Source organism: Bombus vancouverensis, chromosome 13 (genome assembly GCF_051014615.1).
Source record: "Bombus vancouverensis nearcticus chromosome 13, iyBomVanc1_principal, whole genome shotgun sequence".
NCBI lineage: Eukaryota > Metazoa > Arthropoda > Insecta > Hymenoptera > Apidae > Bombus > Bombus vancouverensis.
In genome coordinates this window covers 13123197-13144043 of record NC_134923.1, presented here as the reverse complement: position 1 = coordinate 13144043, position 20847 = coordinate 13123197, and the positions used below count along the sequence as shown (strand labels likewise).

The window sequence follows — 20847 nt, the reverse complement described above, 5'->3', positions numbered from 1 at the left end:
TATAGCGGCGAAGGAAATTACGGTACCCGTAATACCAGTGCAAAAGATCTTGCCATTTATCTTTACGTTAATAATCTTATTTAACGTATGTATTATATCTTATTCTTGCCAATGATTCTTGGCGTTTTTGATTGGTCACTGGAGCGGATTAATTTTTGGTTTTGACCAATCGCGAAATTTGAACGTGTAACCCGAGTGCAACGTAACTGAATAGAAAATGCTAACAACGTACGCGTAATTGAATGTTTTGGAAATGTGATGTGCAGCTTTTCCCTCGCAAAGTGTACAAGATTTTATACAAAGGTGAGCTTTTGAAAAATTCTTTATTACTATCTCCGGTTTCAGTTAAATAATGGTAATCTTAAACAATCACATGTGCATCCCTCATAAAAAAAATTTATTTCGATTATTCGCTAATATTAACATGTTATTTCCATACTTTTTAACTTTAAATGCTAATTAAATAGAAAATTTTTATGGATTCTTTCCATTACAAAAGCGTATAAATTTCTCGTAAACATTAAATAATTCAAATGCATGATATCAGGATGAAGAAGCTAATGGCCCTGTAACAAAACTAATTCCGCTTATAAATATAAAATCAACACATTTTTCATCTGTGATTAGATATAACGATAAGTAAAATTTTGAAAGTCAGATTATTTTGAATAAAAGATTTTTGGAAATTGTTGGAAAAATTCGGCGGATATTTAACTTAACCGTTCGGTAGAGGCTTCGAAAAGGATCGGCGATATTCGGGTATGTTCGGCCGGTGACGGAGAGCATCGGTGGCGCGCGCGAGTCACTCGGATGGCCGGGGGCCGCCATTTTCCTCCAGCGAGGGAGACAGTCGCGAACGTAGTTCCGCGCATTGTCGACCAATTTTTTCGTCGAATCGAGAGATTTTCGGTAAGAACTGGGGCGTCGGGCGGGCGCGTGTGACCCCAGAGCCCGTATCCGAGCGAGTATCGTTCCACGGGAGGCTCGAAGTCACCCGTGGACGCCGCGAGAACCGTGTGAATTGTAATACAGAGTCAAGGCGCCGCGCTTATACCCCCGATCGAGACACAATCGTAAGAACGCCGTGTGAGAGAGTGAATAGTTTGGTGATCGCAGTGTAGCCGGTGAAAATACACGAGTACCCAGGAGTACCGTGGACCAAGGAATACTGGGAGAATCGCCTCCGACAGGTTAGTCAGTGTTTTTCTCACGTAGATCGCGCCGCCGAGAGGCTCAGTATACGCCGTGTGCGTCGCTCGCGCGGCCCCTGGTGTGCACGGTGCATGCGTGCACACACGCACCGGAGAAAATTCCGCGGGTTCGTGCGTGTGTATTTGTATGCGTTTCTATCTTCCGTCTCTACTCTGAACGTACCAATACAGTGCATACATAGTTCTTCGTTTAACCGTTCCACCGTCTCTCTATATGTATATGGCGAATGTATGACACTTGGTGTGCGAGTGTGCTGGAGTAGTGTGATATGGCGGGAGACGCCGCGCCAGCAACGGCCACGCGCCTTTCTTTTTATTCAGCCCTCCGCTCTCGCCACTGGCCCGATTATTCTATCTTTCCTCCTCTTTGTACCCATACTTTTCGACTCTTAAAAACTTATACAGAGTTTTCGACTCGTGCCTCGCAAAACCCGAACTATTCGACACTTAAATACTTTCTTTTCCACTGAATTGTGTGTAATCGTATCTTGACGTTGACCTTCGGCAACGCTTCAACCTTTCCGATGAAACGTTACATGTTCGTGCTTCTCACATTTCCCTCGGTATACTTATTTGTATGTATAGACGCGTAACATCCTTTACTATAATATGCAAGTTCATTACAATATGTTAATTTTTCGAGTAGGATTCCAATGGGTAATTAAACGTCTTATCTGTTTTATCACGACACGTAAGGAGTATAATAACGGTGCTTGTACGAAATAAATCTGCACCGGTTAAATTACCGCGTGGAACGAATCGTACGATTTTCCTTCGATTTATGGTTACGCTATAAAACGCACGTGCGAACCAGGTGAATTTTCTGACATATCAGACGAGTATGAAAATTGTTATGAATTATTACTAGGTGGCAGCACTTTGCGCTGTATGCTTTGAAATTTCATTTATGAAAAGAAACATTCGCAGGGAATTTTCAATCTTCGTCCATCTGTGTATGCACAGGTACTTACACGTATCTGAGAACTCGGTCGAATCAAGTTCGCGTGATGTTCCCTCTTTACATTTTAATAAATCACGTTACTGGAAATGTTTGATTTGCCGTTCGAAGAGCATGTCGGAGGAGCGAAATGCCTATGGTGCAGTACAGTCTGATGTAAATCATTTATCCTGCTAAGTGTACGTATCATGCGACTGACCGCCATTTGGATAGACGCTTCTAGAATATCATTCATTTGTATCTCTCGCTCCTTCCGTCGACAGCCTGTCTTCTCCATATCTATTTATCTCGTGATATACACCATATTAATGTGTTTTGCGTTTTTCACGCGAGAGACTTACATACGCACACGCTCGCTATCCCAGAGAATTTTCTTAAGCGAGAACATAATTTAGGAACGCGTTTACACGCGTCGCTAATTATCGCACCACGTTCGTGCTACAAATTAGCATCCTCCTCAGAGTTCGAGCGAACTTTTGCGAAAACGATTATCATTCGTGCTTGTGGGTGACACCGCGAACGCACTTAGTGGTTCTCAACTTTTTCCGTCCTGTTTCCTGGTGTCCCGCTGTTGTCGCGTGAATCTTTTATACGTGTTCGTGCAACCCGCATCCTTTGATTGATTTGATATATCGCTTGCTTCTCTTACAATACAACGTTTTAGTGTTCACAACTAATATAACGAACTTAATTAATTTTAAAAGTTTGTCGATCTTTTCCATCTATCCTCAATTTTTTAATTAGTTTTAGTCGTTTCTTTTACCATTTTCTAATTTAAAAAAAAAAAGTTTTTCTTAATTTTGTGAAGTAACGAAAAGTAGATACGATAAAAAAGAATAATCGTGTTATTTTATTTCTTTTTTGAGAAAGATTATAATACGAACACGAATTAAGTATTAATTATATTGGTCCTTCCGTGGTTTAATAACTTGATAAAATTTTTGCAATTATTATTTATTAAAAAATAATATACAAAAGGGATATTTATAAATTAAAAATGACATAACCACGAAGTTTACATAATTGGATTTTCGTGCATGCATAAGTGAAGTTGAAAAATATTTTGTAACATAATCAATGCCACTTACACTTCAACTTCAACACACGCACTGGTTTGGTTTTTCCACGAGTTCGATGTTCTTGTCTGGACTTGGTTAACAAGCTTCCGTTCGAAACGATAAAGCATGCTAACGACCTACTAATCTGAAATGCGTAGGGTTCGAACGACTGCAAAATATTAGAAGCGTGACATCGCGTTTTCCGATGAGAAACAACACCTAACAGTGTAATAATAATATTATACAAACAAAATGAAGACGATGAAAGGAGAAAAAGGGGAAGAGAATGATGGGGAATGAAAGAAATACTTTTTGGTGTTTGTGTGTACTGTAATGTGAAATACAAAATGTAGAAATGAAATGTAGAATGCGAAAGTAGTGGAAAATTTCGGTATGTACGCATAGTTCGATGGCTAATAGCAAGTCTTACAGGACGTCGGCGCCAAACGGTATGTTGGATTGCGTAACTTTCGCCGAATTTAACGCGAATATGGAACGAACGCGTCGCGTACGTTTCCCTTATTTCGTTTCACCGCGCCGGTGCGCGCGCCACATGCACGGGTAACTTATTCATCGTTGATTGTGTCGGTATTTAAACGAGCTCCTGTTCTGGCCTTACGTAATTTGCTGAACGCGGAGAGCAGCGGGTATACACGCGCTCGGTTGCTTATTCAGCGATGTTGTGACCTGTATTCACGTCGCGACACTTCTGTTTCTTTTTACTAGAAACCCACTCACGGCTGGCCGTGTGTATGCGCGCGGCATCGCGCGTATATTTACGTTTTCCTCGTTGGCGCCGCGTAAATCCATCTCCTGCAATCGTCCAGGAGAAAGGAAACGGGAAGGCGTTATCCTTCGAGAAAGTTAAGTCGTTCTCAGTTTAACGAAGGAGGTCTGTTTTCGCGCCACCGTCACTGACCAATCGCGTTTTTCCTTTATTTAGGCCCTCTCGGTTCCCAAGAATATCTTTGCTGTCCGCCTAACGTCTCCCTTTCTTTTTCTGCGTTCTCTTTGCTAATTGCCTGACAATTCGTACATCACGATATATATTTATTCTAATATATATATAGTATTTATTATGACAGAATGTTACTTTGTAAATATCGACTATAATTCGGTTGTTTGGTTTCGTCAACTAGTAGATCGATAGTAGTCTTCTTAGTGCTTGTTAACCGACGGTTGGACATAATCGGGTCATATATCGCGTTCAATTCGGTTAAGGAATATGTCGCGCGTACGGGTCGTGGGACGGTGCGTGGCTTAGAATTTTTCTTGCCATTTGGTTTACTATTTATCGATGATTCATGGTTCATAGTGAACCACGAGGTCGTCGGAAGAATGAATTTGTTATTGTTTGTTCCAGACTCGGGTCGCACAGAAAGATACGTATGTTGCGATTATGTATCGCTCGAAAGCAACGTCATGTCATCATCTCCTAAACACGAAACTATCCGGTTAAATGTGCGACGCTGTCACCTTTCTTTTTACAAAACTATCTAGCTATAGTTACCTATTATTAAGCATCCGAAATAAGAGCAACGTTTCAAGCGTTCGTGAAATTTGTTTGATTATTGTTGCCTGTTTGTCGTATTGGCGTGTCGTATAACGCGCGCGCTCAGCTAAATCAGTTCATTACACGACTTGCATAGTCTTCGATGGGATACAGATGCGTCGCAGGAACACGTACCTATGTACCTCTTCAGAAATGTTATCGCCTGCACTGATAATGACGCGATAATGCGAAAAATGAACGAGTGTCGTATTTTCGAATCTTAAATTGCTCGAACGTTTGTAGTTAAATTAGAAGTACCATTACGGATAATCGATTTTCGATTTTTTTCCTTTTTAACGCAGCGATGGCTATTATTTTCATCGAAGGATAAACATTTATTTGGAAAATAAAAGTTTCAAAAAAATAAAACGTGCGGACAAGTATAAACAAGGATGCACGAGCGAAGTTTGTGTAGGCTTTGTTCCCTGTCGTCGCTCTTCCGTCATTTTTTGTCGCGTAATTAAAGCGTGAAATCGCCACGACGAGGAACGGGAGGAGAGATGACGAAAGCTGGCCAGATAAAGAGAGAGATAGCAGGATCGTCGAGAGGGGGGAGGAAAAAAGTGTCCCTGTCTCGTACGAGGCTCGGGTGGAACCAAACCGCGGCGGTTATTATCGATCTCTCGGCATCGTTACACTTCGTCCGGGATCCGTACAAGTGCGGTAAAAGGCACGAGAGAGTGGTTACGTCGATTGTCCACGGGCTGCAGAGAGAAGCGGCGCTCTACAGGCTGTTTCTAAAATAAACGACCAAAGCTTTTCGAGTGCGTTTTGTTTACCTTCACGATGGGGGACAGATCCCACGTTCACAGCCGCGGAAGTGACTTTTTCTTTTTTATAGGTCGCAGTCATTTTTTGTTCGTTACAGGGATTTTTCTGATTTAGAAGAAAAACATACTGAATTTCTTTTTATAAAATCACTGTGAATACTTACTTGTATTCCCGAATGTACGTCCCGAATTCGTTTAACGAGTTGAATAGAGTATAATTTTAGCTAGTCGTTTACTAAATACTTTTATAAAAATATTGATGACAAGTACCTAGTCATGATAACAAAATATTTGTTGATATTTATGAAAGTGGTTTACAAACAATTAAGGACAATTTACCTTATCTTACAGAATGTATTTTGGGGTTACCTATATTACATGGACATGATAGGAATATGTGACCTCGGTTGACAAGGTGAAACTGACCTTGAAATATCTGTGATTAATAGTCCTTGAAAAATCTCAAATAACTTTAATCTGGCCTACCACACCTAATCATACATAACTTATCTGCATTATAGTTACTCCGATTAGATTATTAACGGGTGCTGGTTAAGATCCAATTATGCGAATATATTATTTGTAGTCTCATTCACGAAGGTAGTTAAAGTTGTTCGTTTACACTGCTATCGTCGCCAATGTTCAAATTACATCCTAGTTTCGCGTGACAGAATTCAAAGTAGCTTGAGAACGTGCGAGAAGTTTTCTGTTAGGAAAGAAAACCATTTCTAACCGTTAACGGTGAATACTTATTTCAATTTTAAACGCTTGCAAACTAGCCAGCTATCCTTGCAAACCTCTGTCGCAAACAAAAGATAGCCATAACTCGAAAGGGAGTATTTCCCCTCCGTGTCCATGGGATCTTTTCCCATCCTCAAGGTGAACATCGTTAAGGCCCCCAGGAATTGGCTTAAACGAGAAATACAACTTATCGGATGACTACAATTACACAAAGCTTATGGGCATACCTATTTATATATTGTCATTCAAACTTTCCTCCAAGTTGTCTTCTAAGAGATACTACTTATGTAAGGAAGTGAGGTAACTGTAAAAATCATAGAGTGTGCATGTAACGTTAAATTAGCATTGCATCGGTTTAATAAAATTGAAAAATACAGATTATATTTTTTATATGGAAACTTACCTTAATATGAATTTAAAAATAAAGCTCGACGAACTATTTTACATTAACAAACATGACAATGGATATTTATTCTATTTTTTAGTCATAAAATTTTAGAAATTTTATTAGAAGTAATCAGATTATCCTATTAGATCCGAAATGCTTGTCTCTCTTTTAGAACACCCTATATACATAAATGTATCGTCAAGTCAAAACACGTACGTATCGTTTAAACGATTAGCGTAGTAGTCTCTGTTCTATAGTAAGCACGAACAGTTCATCTTGTCCCGTTATGGACGAAACGTTTATGGTAGTGTAGTAGTATACACATCCAAAATTTGTTCGCTCATTTTAGAAGCGCTGTATATATCCGATCGTTCCGTAGAAATTTCAATGTAACAGCCTAAGTGGCATGTGGATGAGTGCACGACAAAGAGGGAAAGGGAGAGCGAAAGAACGGTCTGGTCGGTTGTAACAGGTGCCCCCACCCGTTCTCTTGTTGCCCTTACTCTCCTTGCCTCGATGCCTCTCTTCTCCCGCAGCACTGTTCTCTTCAGGTTTGCCCTGTTCATCCTGTGTGTATATCTTATAACGTTTCCTATCTTCTTTCTCTTCGTCGTTACTTAGCCTCTTTTATGTAAGGCTAGCAAACTGACCTGACTCAACTATTGGGTATGCTATACTTCTCTCAGGGGAGAGAGACGAGCTATAGGTTTCTCCTCCTCTTTTCGGTTTCGTCGCTCAAGTTTCGTCGAGCATGAGGACGAGGCTTTCCGTTAGATGTCGTGTAATCAAAAATCTGCACGATAGAGGGCACGTTTTTCGCCGTTTCCTGCCAGTTGTATGCGATTCGGACAGATAGTAATTTTACCGGATATGTTGACTTGAAGCTTTTCATTACAATTGTATTCATGTAGAAGGATGATAACTTGTCTGATAGTATCATATGCATTGAATATATGAGTGTTTTCTTAATTTCAGCACGATTGAAAAGAACATAGAAATACTATTTATAAATTAGTCAAAAAGAGGTATTTTCATTTATGATATTAGAGCGCAGAAACTTACAGAAAGAGAAACGTTTATAAATCCGAGATTGGACCCAATGGCATTTTTTTCTCCACTACTAAGTGCCCCGGTATCGCTCGCAAATGGTATTCGATAGATACTAGAGCGTGTCGTACAGATTCGAGAAAAAGATATATGACAATTTCTATGCGAGCAGCCAGCGGAACGTTGGAAACTGTTTCGTATGCACCCTGATTTCTTTTCGTCATGGGCCGCTTCTTCTTGTACAAATAATCGAGAATAGGGAAAAGCGTAATTACTGCTATGCTATTCAGGCTACAGGCAATCGATTTCTACAGTGCCTGTACAATGGAATGAAAATATAGATATTGCTATTCGTTTCTGCCAGTCTTGCGGAAAACGGACATGGATAGCTATAATAATAGATAAATGCACATGTATTACGTAAATAACGTGGAACAATGCGTCTGGAACACGCAAAAGAAACGACGTCATTGATCATACTTGCAACAAATTGGTTATTTGTAATCGTGCAAATACGTCCCATATATTCTAATACGCATTTAAGGATTATTACCAATGTTTCTTCTTCAAATTATCGACTATGCTTTAGTATTTAATCATTTAGATCACTCAGATATCGAGATGTAATTGGTTAGATAGTAACGGACGCGTATCATGTATCTCCGTATTCATTGCTCAGTCAAAGAAGGTCCCCACAGTACGCTGTACATAACTACGGTCGTTGGAATATCTTCCAGTAAATTGACCAAGCTAAATATACTATACGCGTATATACCTGGAAATGTCTGAAATACTTCAGATTACAGGAATCGCGCTATAAACGAGATAAAACAAATAGAGATACGGCTGCTACGTGAATATTGGATAGTGGTTGGGGGGAGGGGGGAGAAAAGGTGTGGATCGTTCGAAAGAAATATACAAAGTTAAGAAAACGAAACTCGTTGTTGTCGTCATTGAGGTGATGTAGTCCGAACGTGAAGTACGACCCTAGGATAATGGGGGTAGCACATCGCCATTGTAAACAGACTTGGAAGCAGTAAGCAGCTCCGGGATTTAGTTCGATGTGTCGGAGGATGGGGACAGCGGGAGGTGGTTGGGCGAGACGGGGAGTCTGACGGTTGGGATGAGGAAAGCCGGAGAGTAGGGTGCCAAAGCGGGGCGAGGGTGAGAGGGGACGTGTCGTGAAGAGAGGGGCAGACTGTCGAGGGTGGGAAGTTGCCGAGACATCGATCGGGCCGGCCATTGCTTGCCACACTCCACTACTAGGAGTCAAGATGCCATATCCACTACGAGGAACTAAACTCCATGAAACTACTCTCTGCCGCTCTCTACGCACTTGTCCTAACCCGCTGTAACTCTGTATAGGTGTGCGCCGCGCGCGCATAGGTCGAGCTGACGCGACGAACGTTGGGGACGATCACACAGCAGAAAGAGAAAGGGGTAGGGAGGGCAGAGAGAGAGAGAGAGAGACAACGGGAAAGGAGGCAAAAGAGCGACGGGGAAGACACGAGAACCAAGTTTTATGTCCTCTGCGTACGTATTACGTAGCAAGCACGCACGTAGGTGTACATGGGCACATCCACGAGAAAATAAGTGTACGCGGGACTCACTCATCGGTGCTGCTGCTGCTGCTGCTGCTGCTGCTTCCATGCTGGTGAATCGCGCGCATAGAGGAGAGAGAGAAAATCGTTTGTATATACTTGCGGCCCCGTGAGGTCGCTTTTATACGCGTACTCTCTCGCATACTTGAGCCGTTCTCGGACGTTCTTACGCGGGGACGCCAGCGAGCGTGAAGTAAGTTATAAATTGGCCGCTCTAATACGTGGACGAACTTGTTCTCCATGTAACCGTTGCGCCTAATGGGTTATAGGTCATTACGCTTCGCTAATGGATTATCATTTCTCTAGGAGTTATTAGTCCTTCCTTGCTCGATTGATTTGAGATATTGTGCTAATCAACGCGTCGAGCGCGTACACTGTACATAGATATATGTGTGTAAGTATTGTGTATTTCTCCGAACGATGTGTTCTTTAGATTATCGTGCCTCTAGAAATCATTCATTTCGCTGGATAGATCTCGCATGGGAAAATTTTGTCCTGACTGCGTTCGCGCTCAAATTAATTTAATATCTCGCCAAGTTTCTTCTTAACTAGAATTAGAACTACGAGGTTCTCAGCCCGAACCGGTTTCTTTGGAAATCTTGTCGTCGATTCGCTGAACTTGGCTGGATTTTCTTCAACGTATTTACGATAATAATGATTACTACTGAGCCTGTTCCTTTTCATTTTTTCTCTTGTATTTTTAATATATCCAGTGAAGCATAGTATGTAGTAGCAGCGTATGGAAGGTTTTACGAACAACTTTCTTTGTTTCTTTGGAAGTGATTTATTCCGTGAAGCGCGTCTAGAATGGGCGCGGAAACAATAAGAAAAGTTGTCGCGGTTTATGTGGAAAATTCTGATTCAGAGCGGAAGAGGATATAGGGAACCGTGAAGAAGGAGGGGTTGGCGAAGTCGACGGAGTGTATGTAACTTTGAAACTCAACAAGGGTATATTCATCGCGTTCCCCTACCCATGAATAGAAGGAGACACGAGCTGGCACATGTCTTCAGCCGCACTGGCATTGTTCTTTTTATGTATGCTTCTTGATCGAGTCCTTCTTAACCCGACCGCGCGGTGCAGTGGTGAGGCAGAGTTATGCGAATGGATGGATCTCTCGTACAAGAGATGCCGTAACAATTCTTTGCATCGTAATACTCGAACGGACCGCGAACGCGCGCGCGCACGGTCAGATCTGATTTAACGTCACTCGTCGGCCGGCATGGAGACGCTTAAAGGGATGTTAAACGGATGTTAAACGGTTTTGAGAAGCGTTCCGTGTGCTCGAGTCGTTCCACTCGCCACCTGTCGGCCTCTCTCTGTCTTCAAGGTTTCAGATATGAATGCAACGAATGTGTGCAGTGACTCGACACGAGTCCGTGCTCTTGTACTTTCTCCCACGTACACTCTGTTGCACGCTTTTGCTCTGTAGGTTATTACTGGTTGAAAGTTTGAAGCGACGAACGATTGTACCGTCAGTTTACCGTCGTTGCTCCTATTATCGCTTTTGTTCAACGAACGTAACTGGCGACGCCTTTTGTCAGTGGCTAATTAAAAGTTTCCACCAACTTGGGAATCTTTAACGCTGAATTTTTCTGCTATCGCCGTTGTTCCTTTTGCGCGAACACGAACCGCGCGGCGCTTGAATGGATCCGTAACTCCTGCCGAGGAATAGTTTGCCAAGGTAAACGCCCAGGGACGATGCTGAAACGTAGCGAGCCAAATGTTTTCCAAGTTGACTCGCGCAAACTCGAATACTACTCGCGCGAGCCGGGATGAGTCACTGGGTGAGCCGATTTGACTGTCACGGTGCAAAGGCAGCAAGTTATTAATGCGTGCACCTATATCGATCAGTGTGTAAAAGAGGAGGCAGACACGGAGGTTCGTGCTTCGAGCGCACTTTGCATGTGCATCGACATTTGCAGAACCGAGTGCGATCTCAAGGCCGACGCGGCGAATGAATTTACAGAGTTCAACCATTTCTTGTTTATCTTGTTTTCTTATTGCTGTTTCTTTCCTATTTTCTTTTCCTTTCCTTAGTTATTCTGCTTTCTCTCGATCTTTTTTATTTTGCTAACATTTTCGAAAAGTCATATTAGGGCTAATTTACAAATCCTTTTAGTTTTACGAAGAGAAGTAAGAAAATAATCGTTTTAGTATGTTACAAGAGCAAATATTAAATGAATTAACGGTACGGAAAAATTAGTCTTGCCTTCGAAATAATTCGAGATGATTCATAGATATATAGTAATACTTCATGAATTGAATTTACATACTAAATAAGTATGTAAAAAAATATCGCGTGAACATAAGCGGTATATACAATAATTTATAAGCTGTCGTTATTAAGAAAAACGTTAGGAGTAATTAAAATGCTACCGTATTTTCTTTCAAACATTATCAACTGATTTATTGGTATTATCATAAATTATTGAAATAAGGATTTAATCTATTCTCTTTGACGAAGAATCAGTTAATTCAATATGATGGGGCAAAAACCATTTCAAAAATTTTCCACATAAATATATACATACTACATTCGATTTAACGCGTAGATATGTATGTCCTACGAAGTATTATCTTTCATTTCTATGAATCATCATGCGTATCTTATGATCTTCAAATATATTATCTGTTTACTTAAAGATTTCTACCTACATAATCTCGTTATCAAATTATTATAAATAAATTATCTCACTTCTACTACTTTAAATAAGACGGTTCTTGCGCATTTCCAGTTGCATTTTCGAAAGTTGTAAAAAATTTAAATTAAAAAGATAAAAGAAATTTTAATCCATGTAATAGCGTACAATTGTATAGCGTTCTCTAATAATTTCGCATTCTACATTCAAATGAATAGCAAGTGCCTTCTCTTGCACAATAATTTAGTAATGATATACTTAATATATGTAATGTCAAAGATCGATATAATTTACTAGTTAATAATACTAATAAACTACTAATTGTTAATATTAGTATATTGACAAGTAATGAGTTGTTTGTTACAAGCTTTCACTGCACAAACAATTTTTACAATTTTATGTCGAATAATTTGCCAAGTTCGTTTGTAGAATTTTGCTTGTTTTACTATTTTATTAGACTTGTTATCCAAGAGAATTTATTAGTGAGAGCATTGATAACTTGCAAGTCGCGATTGGTAAAATTTTGCTGATAATATTAGTTCAATAGTGCAAGAAGTACCAGGAAATAACGTTTGCGTAACGTCGAAACCATTTACAATTTAGTTAAAACGCCTAAATACGAAACTGCTTCTTTTCCACGTCTGAATAATTTTTTGCTCCAAAAAATTATTGGCGCAGGAAAGTTCTTTCCCTCCGTTTGGCCAGGAGAACGGTCGTAACTTCTTTTCAAACTATGTACATACATACATGAACCCTGAAAGCTAAACCTCTTCGTAAGTACCGACTCGACCGGTTTCTTTTTTGCTCTGGCGTACCATCAAAGGAGGGACAGTACGCGGTTGATGCTGACTGGTGTCTGTTACAAAACGATGCTTACAAGCTCCTATACACGTACGTACGCGAAGAAAGGCAACGATGAACGCAAGCGAAACTCGCGCTTTCCTTGGAATCTCGTAAACTTCGTCTTGGAATTTCGATCGTTGCCTGCCACTCTGGCCGCGGGAGGGGGGCAGAGTTCTCAGGGAAGTGGGAGAAACATCTTTCTTCCTGAAACGTTTCGTCGAAGTTTACAGGCTTTACCTAGCTGTTTCCAAGTCACTTTTACTTTTGACCATTTTCACGTGAAATTTTATACTGTGTTTTGAAATCTTCAACCGGTAGCAAAGGAATTCAATTTATAAATTACTGACCTTGAACTCTTATGCAGAAATATTACAAGAAATAATCACAAAGACTTATATCTAATAAAGTGTATCTTTTCAAAATGTTTAATCTTTTAACGATTCGTATAATAATCCTAATTTTATATATACACCATACATATGAATCTCATGTATTGATCGTATTGATAATAGTCGTACGAAAAGGATGTCTTAATTACGTCATTTAAATTTAACAGCTCAAACTTTATATCCATGCGAAAGCTGAACAATTTATGCAAATCATCTTAAGAGCGACACTCTTAAGAACGGGCACATGAAACTGCTAAATTTTCTTCAAACACTCACAGCTCGAGGGAATATAAGCTCTGAAAAAAGAAGTCTTGCCCCTCGTATCCGCATCCGCGTGTACATACGTGAAAACGTCTCGTTCCAGCTGCAAAATGGATGGCCTGGGTCTGGGCCTAAATGGTTAGGCCGCAGATTGACGCGACCGGTGCACGGAGAGAGAGAGAGAGTAGCACAGAAGGCAAACGAGAGTGACACCGGTCGCGCGCGGGTCGATGCCAATCGATCGTCACGGCGAAACATCGTGACGAAAGTTTGCGGAAAAATGATAATTCCAAAACACATTGCTTATTCGTGGAGCAGCACCGTAGGAATGGATATAGAAGGAAGGAAGAATGGCCAAGACAGTAGGAAGCACGGGCGCGAGACGAAGGGAGAGACAGAGAAAGGGAGAAGGCACACGGCAGGAAAAGGAGAGAGGAGAGAGGATGGAGAGCAAGCCAGGCAGAGGCAGGCAGGCAACCAGGCTGGCAGGGCAGGCGTTGGAGAACCGAAGTTTCGCTTTAGGAGCGGAGAACTTAACTGAGTTAACTTTGCTGCCGAACCAAACTTTCCGCCAACTTTAAGTAGTCGCCTCTCCTCTTCTCCTTCTCCCTTTCCTCCTTCCCTTCCTGCCTTTCTACACTCATGGCCGTTCGCTCGTTGCCCGCTGGAGAGACGAACGTGGAGGCGGAAGGTACCAGAGCAACAGCCCCTCTCTTTACCCCTTTGCCGACCATTTCGTTGTGCCCAAGGATGAGAATGCCCGAACGCCGACACCGATACTCGTCATCATAATTGGACAAGTTTCTTCTGCTCCTTTCTCCATTCTAGTACTCGACAGATTTTTTACTGTTCTCTCTTTCACACACACACACACACACACACACGCACGCACGCACGCACACCACCCCGTTTGCTTTGCTCTTTTTCGTTTTCGTTCGTTTTTTACATTTACAACTTAGAACAAACTCTCGCTCTCTTTTCAGGCACGGGTATTTATTTAAGCGTCTGTTGTTCGTTGCGCAGAGTACAACCGATTTTTGTTTCTACAAAGAGGAGGCCGCGTTGTCCTGTTTCCCGATGGCTCGCAGATGGCGCGTCGATTTTTATCATCGTAATTGGACGAGTATCTTCTTTCGTGTTCTTTATTCTTATTTCGTAATTTGAACGAATTCCTTGTTTCGTTTGCATTTATCGATAAACATGTATTGTTACGGGGAAAATTTATTCTTTGCAACGTGAAGATTGACTTTGGTTTTTGGTTAATTAAATGAAATTTCTGAGCATGTAGAGGAATTTTTTTAAAATTGATATTGATTTGTAACTGATAAATTTACGTGTGCATAATATACCGGATATATCCAAGAGACCTGAGAGAAGTTAAAATATATATATATATATTCCTTCATTTAGAACAGTAATTAAAATAATGACGTGATTTGTGTTTAAAACTGACCTAAAATACGTATCTATTGGTGCTAACAATACATCGCTTTAAGAAGGTTTCCACGATGCCATATGCGTCATTACAACGAATGTTATCGCTAGTGCACTTTCCTAATAGACTTGTTTATTTTTAGCTCGCTATCAATGAGCATTCCTAACACCGAATTTCAAATAATAAAGATTTTGTTATACCGAAATGGTTTGATTCTAATTAACTCCTTATGCATATTAATAGAAATATTTATCACGGAATATTTAACACATCCGTCCTTTACAATATCGTTATATTGTACGACTTCAAGAAACAAGAATAAAAGATGCATGTACGTATCTTTTACAAATATATTAACACTCTTATTATATAATAACAGAAATCTGTGCTCAAAGTAAACATATAATGTAACTTAGCTTGACTTGCGATTAGTTAAATTTAAACTTAAGGATAATGCAATTCTTAATTAATTAATAGCTATATCTCCTTTTGTCTAATTACATATTCATAAGACGTGGCCGTATTCTTGAACGTTCACGCTGAAAAAGTTTCGTAGCGATCGTATTATTAATGAACCTTTGACTTAATTTATGGGATCCTTCTTGAATCTGAATACACCTCCTCTCCTTGCCGGTCGATATAAAAAAATTTGCCGCGATTATTATCGCATTGAAGTCGTTTGAATTTCACGTGTCACTAACAAAAACCTAGTCACCTCTCCGCGCGGTAAGTTTTGAAACAAACTTTACTTTATCGTGGCTCGATTGTAGGAAGGGAGAGAGTTGGCAGGACGAGCTTCCCTCCCACCAACGGTTCTCCGCCAAGTAAAGTTGCTCCCAGGTTAGACAATAATTGGATAACTTCGCCCTCATAGCTCCCCATCCCACCGGCAGCTTCGTTGCCCCACCCTTGCTCTGCTTTTCCCCTCTCCTCCCTCATCTCCCTCACCTCCCTCACCACCCCCTTCCTCTCCGCCACCCTTCATCGTTGTATCTGTAACTCGAAAAACTCTGTTGCACACTGAGATTAAGCTAAAGGGTTGAATTCGACCGCTTAGTCGAAACGTTCGTTCTAAAAGCTCGATGAATTTTTAACTCGTTCTGGAATATCTTTCGATAACTTTTGAGAAGCTTTCATTGCTGTAAGGAACATTGACAAGCGAACCTTATAAGTTGTGAACATTACATACAAGGTGATGCGTGGCTCCTCTAAGTACTTTGTTAATTGATAAAATTTTAACAAAACTTCATTTTATAATACAAATTTATATCATAAAAATCATCTAGAAAACAGTAAAAAAAAAAAAGATAGATTTTAATGTTAGGTCTTGTAATATTTGTTTATTTACTTACTCGTAAATGCGAGGAGGAAGTAAAGATTATAACTAACATAGTAACATTGGGTATATTTCATCATCGTAATCATTTATTCATGCGCGGAACTGTATAATAAATAAAAATGTTCTTTCGGATCGCACTTCCTCGATACATTGCTCCTCCATGTTACGAACTGTACGTGTATTACGTATGATATACGTTGCCAGCTGTCGAACAAGGGCTTAATCTCGCTTCCTTGCCTCTCCTCCTTTTGATGATATGAGCTTGCATTTTCGCTGAGTTGGCACAACATGTGCCCAAGTCAAAGTGCTTGGGTTTGCACTCTACGTTAGTATCGCATCCTCGCTTTCGCTGAGGCCAGCAGCGATCTCATTTTGTAGCCTTCTCTGCGGACTGTGTTTCCGATTGCTTGTGTGTATTGACCCACAGATTAAACATTCCTAATGTGTATCATTTATCTTATATTAACCTTACCACATAGAATGTTTCTGCTACGGCGGGCCAACTACTATAAACTCACTGAACAAATCTCTGCGAGCACTTGTAACAAACGAGATCTCAATCTGTGTCGTTGAGTGTCAATGAAAAAGCTGAATGAGAAAAATAGTTGACATAACAGGCTAGAAAATTAGCATTATGGATTTCTATTTATTAACGCGCTCTGAAAATTAATTGTAGGGTATAACGATAAGTGTATGATTGTTCGCAATTTCTTTAGTATAAAGCAGTTAAAGTAATGTAGAATTTTCTATTTCCGAACAGAGAAGAGAAGGTTGTTTGAATTGTAGTTCATCAGAGAATATTCTATAGTACTACACGGAAGTAGTACTAGTCTAGGTTATACCAATTGTCAAGAATACCATATTGAAGTACTTTGAAGAAAGTTTGATTCATTTTTGATGATCTTGGTTAATTGTCGTGTGGTGACGGCGTCTGACGAGGGCGCCACGTGTCAGTTTCTCTACTTTCTTATGGAACTTCGCTGGTTCAGCATTTTTCCGTTCCGCCATATAAAAGCACCGGGTACTAAATCGACTCTTATCGAACATATTTTCTGTTTTCGTATAGTTGCTTGCGTATTGATCATATTAGTAGATACCAAGATTCTGAGAACTGGAATTTATGAGTTACTAAGCAGTTAATCGGACATTAAGCGTGCAAATGCATCATGATTGGTTTACAATTGCTGCCGAAAATGGGCTGAAAACGTCGACCCACTAACCAAAGCCAGGCATTCTATTATCAGTTCCAAAAACATTTGCCCCAGCTAGTAATTTCGTTCTCGATACATGGTGTGTCCTGTGCAATAATTTTTACCGCTGTCTCACACCGAAGTGTAGAAAGTTCATACGCATTTTTGTTTGACATAACACCGACGTTATATTCTTGAAACTTCTTATATTTTCCAAGCGCTTCTATCACTGTTCTGGACACGCGTACTGCGCAGGTTAAGCCGGCGCGTTTCAAGGTAACCTAAAACATTCGGTTTCGTACACGCTGTTAAGTGTTTCGCTTTCTGTAAAATAAAGTAATGCTAAATTTTCTCACTTAACTGAGTACCAATATCTTGCCGAACTATTCATTGCATGATATTACATCCGTGAGTGAAATATTCGCAACCATACGTATCACATGGATTTCTTTTCTACGAAGAAATTCATGAAGGCGTTGAAATGTATGTTTATTGACCGAAGTTCGTACTTCATACGTATTGCGCTTTCTTTCTTAATATTTTAATTATTGAAGGTATAAATGTAATTGGCAACATTTCTTTTTTTTTTTTTTTTTAGAAATTTTACCGCAAATTTTATCTTTTTAATATGTATAATTTATACATCGAATATTATAAAATAAATTCTAATACAATTTAGTTTTGTTTACGTTAACTGCAAAATATGTACGTATAGTTGATTACTACGAAATGATAAATAATTTTAATTCATTATTATTACTTAGTGGACTTTGCATAAGCGATATTTTAATTACTGTATTGCAACATCATACATTAATAGACATATTATTATGTTATGTATATAAGTATGGCAGGTTTCAAATGATTTATATCTTAAATGATATTTTATTTGAAATTTTCAGGAGACGGTGTTCAACAAGTCGTGATGCGTTGGGGGTTCGGCGGTCCTTGTCCAAAAACCGACCAGAAATCAGTGTTAGAGAAGCAATTTGTGTGACAAAGCATAAAAGTGCAAAACTGTATTTTAAGATATACTCAGAGGCTTCCTTGTCAGTGGACTGTAGGACTTCCTTGGAAGAAAGCAGACATTCTTAGTGATACTGAAAGTACAAGTGAAAAATATAAAAATTGGGGGGGCTGTTTGACCGATGGACAAACGGAAGATGATGCCCAAACGCCCTCGAATGGATAGCCTGAGGGGTCCCATTGCAAATGGACCCATTCAGACACGACCATTAGTGGCTTTGTTAGATGGTCGAGACTGTTCTATTGAAATGCCGATTCTCAAAGATGTTGCAACAGTAGCCTTCTGTGATGCACAGTCGACATCAGAAATTCATGAAAAGGTAAGTTATCTATCTATAATGTGTATTCTGTGTTATTAAAATTTCTTTTGATTAAGAAACATCTTTTATTTTATTATTTATAATAATTCATCGAGACTGTTACTATAATCTTCCTGTAGGTATTAAATGAGGCAGTAGGTGCACTAATGTGGCACACTATAATTCTGACAAAGGAGGATCTCGAAAAATTCAAGACATTACGAATCATTGTTAGAATTGGATCTGGGGTGGATAATATAGATGTCAAGGCAGCAGGGGAACTTGGTATCGCTGTGTGCAATGTGCCTGGATATGGTGTTGAAGAAGTAGCTGACACTACTCTTTGTCTTATTCTAAATTTATATCGACGTACATATTGGTTGGCAAACATGGTACGCGAAGGAAAGAAATTCACAGGTCCAGAACAGGTAAGAATTTTGAAATGTGCATAGTATATTTATTGTGCTACATAGCAAAAGTATTAAAAGTCCGATTTGATATTTGATGTCTCCTAGGTCAGGGAAGCTGCAACAGGATGTGCAAGGATACGGGGTGACACACTTGGTATAGTTGGGTTAGGCAGGATTGGTTCTGCAGTTGCCCTGCGTGCCAAAGCCTTCGGTTTCACTGTCATTTTTTATGATCCCTACCTACCAGACGGAATTGAAAAATCTCTTGGTCTTAACAGGGTCTACACGTTACAGGTTTGATATCAATGTTGTTGTTGTTTTTCTTTCTTTTCTTTTTTTTCTTTATTCGTTTGTTTTTTTTTCTTCTTTTTTTTAAGGTAATAGCGTAGCAATCTCAGTTATATTCTATAAAACTTATAATTATATGATTTATTACAGGATTTGCTATTCCAGTCAGACTGTGTATCCTTGCATTGTACCTTGAACGAGCACAATCATCATCTTATTAATGAATTCACCATCAAACAGGTATTACAGGCCAAATTTGAAGTTTTTTTTTTTTGTTTTTTTATAGGAAAATTTCTTTCCTTTTTGTAAATGTATCTTGCAATAACAATGCAATATATAATGATACAGATAAACAACCTTGTTAAAGATTATTAATTATCTGCGATAAATTCTGTATTTTTTTTTGTATTTTATTCACATTAACTTCTTGTATCGTAGATGAGACCTGGCGCTTTCTTAGTCAATACAGCAAGGGGTGGTCTGGTTGATGATGACGCTTTGGCCGCAGCGTTGAAACAAGGCAGAATTCGTGCGGCGGCACTTGATGTACACGAAAATGAGCCATACAATGTTTTTCAGGGTCAGTCATCGCAGTGTGAGTTTTATCTATCCATACCACCTAACCCCTCTCTCACGTAACTAACGTTTTCCTTCATCATCTTGATCCTCCTTCTTCGCTGTTGGATAATGTAAGCTCATGCAACTAAGGTAACGCTCGGAAGAAGAAAAAAGAGAAAGAAAGAGAAAAGAAAGAGAAAGAAAAAGAGAAATATTTAAGATATGTAAAATGTGAAATTTCAAATTTTCTTATGTATAGATAGTATAGAAAGAATATATTTTTACTCATATCATAAATATAAATCATTGCAAGGTGTAGAAAAATCAGGTGTAGAATCAGGTATTTTTGTTTCATTGCACTCTTGATATACAGAAGAAACGAAAGGAGTTTTAAAAATTAAATATAATCGCTGATAACTGTGAGCAGTTGATGCAACATCCAACATAACCAACAACAAAACATATGTGTGCAAGAATATAATTACAGAGAGAAAATTGATAGCAGACAAGTATTGATATAAAGCACAATACCGAACAAATCGGATAATTATTATATTAGTATAATATTGAATATATTATTGTACGTTTTAAGATATCGTCTGCAAAAATGATTTTTTGAAACATTCTTATAATCCAATGCTCTGAAATGTTAATTACATGACGATATCTTAATGATTTATTAACATAGTACTATAGTGTATTCAATATTAATGAGTTCATTAATCAATCATGTATATTACTGTACATTGCTTATATATACAAATTTGATTTCGCTATTATTGGATTTGCTTAATGTGAAGCGCGCGCGTGAAAATTGATTCATGAATATTGAAGGGTTAGTAA

General features: G+C 39.3%; 1 protein-coding gene and 1 long non-coding RNA gene across 9 annotated transcripts in view; one reads left to right on the top strand and one right to left on the bottom strand.

Annotated features, from left to right (window-relative positions):
* The first annotated feature begins 281 nt into the window (after positions 1 to 281).
* CtBP (C-terminal binding protein) overlaps positions 282 to 20847 on the top strand; it is a 25890-nt gene continuing 5324 nt past the window's right edge. For 2 of the 8 annotated variants that reach the window (XM_033344583.2, XM_033344641.2), the window contains exons 1-6: positions 811 to 1190; positions 18326 to 18769; positions 18889 to 19176; positions 19264 to 19452; positions 19597 to 19686; positions 19885 to 20041. In XM_033344583.2, the coding sequence (XP_033200474.1) occupies positions 18572 to 18769; positions 18889 to 19176; positions 19264 to 19452; positions 19597 to 19686; positions 19885 to 20041 (922 nt within the window). In that variant the 5' untranslated portion in view covers positions 811 to 1190; positions 18326 to 18571. Of the gene's footprint in view, positions 304 to 809; positions 1191 to 2205; positions 2349 to 17559; positions 17700 to 17885; positions 17907 to 18325; positions 18770 to 18888; positions 19177 to 19263; positions 19453 to 19596; positions 19687 to 19884; positions 20042 to 20847 lie in introns of those variants that run through there. The other 6 variants (XM_076623839.1, XM_033344625.2, XM_033344634.2 and 3 more) reach the window with 6 other exon arrangements.
* Positions 15880 to 17392, bottom strand: LOC117162747 (uncharacterized). The gene is made up of 3 exons (XR_004465304.2): positions 16706 to 17392; positions 16247 to 16624; positions 15880 to 16176 (listed from the first exon to the last, which is right to left on the bottom strand). It is a non-coding gene; the product is annotated as an uncharacterized LOC117162747 (long non-coding RNA).